Source organism: Balaenoptera musculus, chromosome 7 (assembly GCF_009873245.2).
Source record: "Balaenoptera musculus isolate JJ_BM4_2016_0621 chromosome 7, mBalMus1.pri.v3, whole genome shotgun sequence".
Lineage (NCBI taxonomy): Eukaryota > Metazoa > Chordata > Mammalia > Artiodactyla > Balaenopteridae > Balaenoptera > Balaenoptera musculus.
Window position 1 is genome coordinate 38,371,479 of NC_045791.1, and position 6,450 is coordinate 38,377,928.

The window sequence follows — 6,450 nt, forward strand, 5'->3', positions numbered from 1 at the left end:
AATGTCCATTGTGTCTACTCATGTCAAATATCAACACTTGTGGATTGATATTTGTAGGAAAGCAATTAGTAAAATTCATAATTAAATACAAATAGTGATATTACCTCAATAGTTGCTAAAAACATATTGCAAGATTCAACATTCATTCCTGATAAAATTTTTGAGATAGAATGTTACTTAGTACAACAAATGTATTTATCTCAAACTAACAGCCAATCTCATGCTTGACAGTGAACTTTTGCATAGATTGCCATGTCATAAGAAGTCAAGGGGGCTCTTTCATGGAACTATTTTTAAACCTCATTTGAAACTGATGTTAACCGCATTTATTTATTTGTTTTTGTTTTTAAAAAGAATTGTTTATTTACTGAACCTGGGGCAGATTAGATACACAACCAGTTTTAAATTTACATCTTTTAAATTAATTTTGAAGTGTTTTCACACACACATGCACACAAGTTGGCATGCAACAGTTGTCCTAAGGTAAAACACAGTCACCTTTAACTGTTGAAAGTATTTTCACCCAAGGTTGAAAAATTGTTTATCCTGAACATGAAAACCTGTAACAAATTTAAATTAATTATATAAAATTCGTTACTAGTGGTTTTCGCCTTGCAAAGATCCAAAAAAAATGTACAAGTAACTAATATACATCAGTCACAATATAATCCTGGATCATCCCCACACCAAAAGAAAGACCCAAGGAAAACAAAAACAAACACACTAGTACTGACAGTAATGTTCAGTGAGCTAATTAAACAGTGGCCAAAATGCCACTGATCAAAAATAAGATAGTGGCTGTATATCACTGCAAAGAAATCCAAGAGGCTTTTAACCCTTTGGCATCAGAAATCCAGATTTTTCCAATTATGTGAATGCATACCTCCCATGTGCCAAGAGTAGAGAAAGTGGATGTGCCAGCATAGAAAGAAAAAGGACTACTGTTCACTGCAACACCCAGAGAACTGGCTTTAATAGAGACTTCTTACAAGGTTAGGCAGAAACCAAAAAATGGTTCTTAGCTGCTTGTGTCAACAATTTTAAGTGGAGGTGACTGAGTTCTAAGGTTCAAAGTAAAACTTTAAAGGGGAAAAAGGTTGTTGGTTTAAGTCTTATCTTTAAAGCAAAAACAAGATAGACAAAGTAAAAAAGTACCAACTTTGTAGCATCCTCTAGTCACAGAGCTCTGCCATTAGGCTGGATAGAAAATGTCAAGATTCAAATTGTTGTTTCTGATAAGGACTCAACAAAATGAATCTTTAATGACTTGAACTGCAGGATAAGGGATCCCAAGAATGCAGTCATTTTTAGTAAAGTACTGTCAATAAAGTACTATCCTGAACAAACTGCATTTTATTATGAAAGCCAAAGGATATAAAAAGGACTATACATCTATATTCCACTTACAGTGTTTGAGTTCTGGAAGGACCTGTATAATGGAGGAAGAATTCAAATATGAAATCATGCCAATCAAATGTCAAATTTTCACTATAACTTTCCTAAAAAAAGTGTTTTCCCCCAATATCTATTAATCACAAAGAAACAAGCTGTGAATGTACAGTTTAGAAAATAAAAACGTTGAAACTAATGACATTATTATGACCAAGATGTTTGGTAAACAGTGCATTATGAGTTTGGGATCATCAGGAAAAGGCTTTTTTAAACAACCCTCCAGACTTCAAAAAATCTCTTCAGGTAGTAGATCTGTCCCAATGTCATGGCAACTAGAACAAGAGCTTCAAAGAAGGACCAAAGGACCACTCTGCTGTTTGTGTTGTCATTGATTGCCCTGTGTATTCTCTCTCGAACTTCCATGTATTCCTGTTCATGCTTTACAGCTGTCTTCGCCACTGTGAGCTCATTAATCATTTCTTCTAGCTTGTTCTGGTGAGCTTCTGTTCCCATGTCTTGTCCTTTGGGGGCCTCCCCAATATCAATGGTGAACATCACTATCTTTGGAGTCATGGTGGACATCCTACTGCTAAAACACAACTTAAATGTTCCATCCACGTGAGCAGCAAAGGTGTATTTCCCAGTGGACTCCCGGTCTCCTTTATAAATTCCTCTGTTATCAGGCCCTGCAATCTCCACGTCGATGTCCAGGAAGCCACCCTCGGCCACCTCGAAGATGAGGCCCATCTTGGTGCCCGGGGTGACCCGCTCGAAGAAGCACTCCTCAGCATGTGCGTCGATGCTGACGAAGTAGCCCGAGACCGTGGCCAGGAGGGCGGCCCGGAGCGCCAGCAGCCCAGCGAGCGTCACCACGGTGGGGCTGGGGCCGAAGCCAGGACCGGGACTGCGCCCTCCAGAGCTGCCATGGCCGCCGCCGCCGCTGCCTTCTCAGCCACCACCGCCGCCTCAGCTCAACCACATTTATTTGAAAAAAATTAACAAAAAGATATACTAGGAAAAAGGAAGCAAACTACCATTATTTGTAGATAATATGCTTATATTCCTAGAAAACCAAAAAAGAATCATCTGACAATGGCTAAAAATGAAACGAGTCAAGCAGAGTAGCCAGCTTATAAATGATGTATGAAATCGGTAACTTTGTTATATACCAACAATAAACCACTAAGTATATGTAAAAGTTGATATTCTTAATAGCAACACAGAAAACCACCTAGGAACAAAATTTCCAATAAATTTATGGAAACCATACAATACAAGAACAATAAAGATACAAAATTCTACTAAGAAAAAAAAAAGTAGACTGTATGGAGAGCCACATCTGTTCTAGATTGGGAAGACTCAAGACTATAGTTATGCCATTTCAACTATAAATTAGCCAATAAATACGTTGATTCTAATGCAAATATCCAGCATGCTTTAAAAGAATAGACAAATTGATTCTAAAATTTGTTTATCTGTGGATATAACCAGGGCATTTTTGAAGAGAAATATGGATTAGCAATTGGAGATGAGGCAATTTTGGAGGAGGATTGACCTGTCATAGTGAAACTGAATTATAATACTACAATAATCAAAACAAAGTTATTCTAGCGCCTGTTAGGTGGTAAACAAGGCAATCAATTAGAAAAACACTGAAGCATATTTAACTATTTATAGGAATTTATTATACAAAAAAGGTCTAATTTCAAAGTTCACAAGTATTGATATTTGACATGAGTAGACACAATGGACATTTGGTAAAATCACTCAAATTACATTGTATTAAGTATAACTGTGGCAGGATAGAAAGTAATAGTATGAGTTTTGACATGGAAAAATCATCTGTGAAAACATAAAATATAAAATTTGGTAGGTTTTGGGAAAAGTATTTTCTATTTTAATTTAATTTTTCTTTGGCCTTTTTATTGCAGTTTTTGGCAGTATTCTTACATTGTACAACTATAAACAACAAAAATGGAATTACCTGAGCAGCTAGTCATTTAGATCCATGATTATCACTTACAAGTCCTCCCATGTTATTTCAATATCTATATTCTAACTAGGTGAAAATCATGCAAACTATTTCAAAATGACTTGATCTGAGAGTTCTCCCGTCCTCTGACCCTGACTGCTAGTGGTTGTCTATTTCAAATACGGAAAAAAAATTGAAGTTCATAATTTTAACTTCTTAGCAACCTCCTTATATCTGGTAAATGTATATATCATAGTTAAGATTAATTCTCTGTGTCATCAACCCTGTCTTTCACTAGTAATGACATTCTTTTAAGGAAATTTGATTATACAATTTCCCTTCCATATTGATTTCCATCAACAATCTGTTAGAATGGTGAATGAAAGAACTGAAAATACTTTGTAAATTATTAAATGGGCTGTGTACATTGCACCAAAAACTTAACTAAATACAAGGAAGCATGCACATTCATTTCAAAGAAAGCCAAATTTGAATTAATGATTATAGAAGAAATGATAAATGATTGAATAAAATAAAATTCTCCTGAATGGTAAGTAAAAGCTATGTGCAAACGTGGATTGAAATGTAGTATGTTTTTTTCAACAAAGAAATATGATACGTTTAAGACTTCCTTATTGCCATTGAAAAAAATGCTACAAAGGGGGAAAAATGCTTTATCTGGAAAAGTCTGGGGTTATAATGAAATAATATTAGATTAATATTTCAAAATTAATGTTATATAAAGTTTCAATTTGGATTTCTTTGATGTCAAATTTTTACTAACATATCTTTGTTTCATCTTTTATTTTGAATCATACTCATTTGTCTACTAGCAACAATACTTGTTATAAGATATTTAAATATATTTATATACATATAATAAGATATATGGAATATATGTATTTGAATATATTTGTGCATATATGTGTATATATATATAAACATAATCTTTTGCCTCTGTGATCCCATTAATCATTTAGGTGATTTTTCTTTCCAAACCACATCGTTTTGTCATTACATGGACATAGCAGCAAATATAAATACACTCACACACATACACACACACACAGATTAAGGTAATCCTATAAAAATCATGAAATTAGTGCTGATTCTCAAGATTTAACCCACTGTAAAAAAATACTTTACTACAAAGAAGACAAGATCAGTTCTTAACTCCCCTTGTAAAATGATGATACTTTCTCCATACCTGAGAAATATTTTTCCTGAATGAATTAGAGACAAATTTGGTGACTTAAAAGTGATCCCTATTCAACAAAGATGACAAAGGAGTTAACTACAGGCCAGACATCTTATCTGTAAGAGTTCTCTGGGGGTCAAGAAATCACATTCATTTTGCAGGATTATTTCAGGTGGCACAATTTCTTAATTACTGTTAGATGCCTCAGAATAGAGACCTAAATCCATCTAAAACTCCTGCTGCAACGATGACAATTCTGCTGAGGTTATCTCTGCATCTGCTGTGTGACCATGTTCCACATTTACCTTTAAGTTTAAGCAAATTATGAAAAGCAACCCTGCTAAAGCTGTCATCAGTGAATATCATCATCATCACATAACTGTTTGGACTTAAGAAAAAAGTTCAAACTGTAAAGGATTTTGGAAGCAGATGGTTGAAGAAGAGAATCTGGAAGGACTTTCCAGGTTTCTCATCTTTAAAATGTCATGCCATGGCGCTAATGTCAATTGTGCTAACATGACAGAGAATGAAATCTAGGCTCAGAAAAGAGCACCTGTAGTCTAAGGTCACTGAGGTAGTGGCAGAGTTGAGGCTTGCACCCAATTTACAGTGGCTCCAAATTTCACTGCTCCTTTCTGTGTGAATGACTTCTTGCATATCACAATCTGTTCTTACAACATATAATTTATGGTTTTATGACTCCTGTTGACAGCCTGTGAAGGTTTAAACTCGTCAGGCCCTTGTCTTTTTGACTTTCCCTCTAGACACAAACTAAGAGTTGGGTCAAACTAGCATCTCAGACAGCTAATCATGCAACATGAGAAGCCTGCAGAGGAGTCAGAAAGTTTCCCCCACCTCCCAGTCTTTACAGGGGTCTGGAATAGCATGGTTTCAAATTCCACATAGAAGATGACCAGGGCATTAACATTGCTCTGCCAAGTTGCTAAATTTAGCAAGACTCTAGAGGTGCAGAAAACTTGCCCAAGAAGACTTACAATTCTTAGAAAAGATTTGGCAATGGTGGTGTTTTATAGAAAAAGTTTAGAGGTATAACAGGGTAACTTCTAACTTGGTATGATACTGCCAAAAAATCATCATAAAACACAATCAGACATCTAGAGTTTTGTAAAACCATTAATAACTCAGTCATTTCATTTGGGTTGGAATATTTATTTAAATATTAAACCACGTAATATTAGCAAAATGGGGTTCACAAGAAATGACAAAAGAGTCATATTTGTTGAATGATATGAAGGTATTTGTTTCAGACACTTATTCGAAAATGCTCATTTCACCCTCAAACGGTAATTTTTTTAAAATTTAAACTTGGCCCATGACAGCAGTTCAGAAAGAACCGAAAGAACTTTTGAGGAGCAAGAAGTTGCATCGGCCATATCTGCAGAGCAATGGAAGAAATGTGTACTCCATCAGCTTTCTGCATAGCCAGGATCTACATAGTGGCGAACTGAAATAGATGTGTGGAGTTTCCTTAATGTAGTTGACTAAGAATTTGCTTTGAACCATTATACAGAGAATTTGATTCCTCTAGTCATAATAATAGGTGAGACACTGTTAAATGGACTGGGAAGTGTGGAGCAGTGATGACCAGATGGAGATAAATGAACTGTACAGAATTAGGGTGATAAAAACCAAACCTAGGCTAGACCTAGGATAGAGAGAATTCTATTAACTACTTGAGACAAAGGACTTCATCAATATGAGAAGGATGAGGAATTAAAAGCAAACCTCATAATCTCACTGTGTTTACCTCTATACATTATTTAAGACATTTACATGAATAAGCATAATATATATCACCGTATAAGAAAATGTATATACTTTGGTATATAATCTTTGTAAGCCTCATGATCTACAGGGCTAGCTAAAT

At 35.2% G+C, this 6,450-nt stretch overlaps 1 protein-coding gene across 1 annotated transcript; it reads right to left on the reverse strand.

Moving 5' to 3' along the window:
• Positions 1-1,640: 1,640 nt before the first annotated feature.
• On the reverse strand, positions 1,641-4,931 carry LOC118897833 (transmembrane emp24 domain-containing protein 2-like). Its single transcript, XM_036857209.1, has 2 exons — positions 4,868-4,931; positions 1,641-2,336 (listed from the first exon to the last, which is right to left on the reverse strand). The coding sequence occupies exons 1-2, from the start codon at positions 4,929-4,931 to the stop codon at positions 1,660-1,662; spliced, it is 741 nt and encodes a 246-aa protein (XP_036713104.1). The 3' UTR covers positions 1,641-1,659.
• Between the last annotated feature and the right edge of the window lie 1,519 nt (positions 4,932-6,450).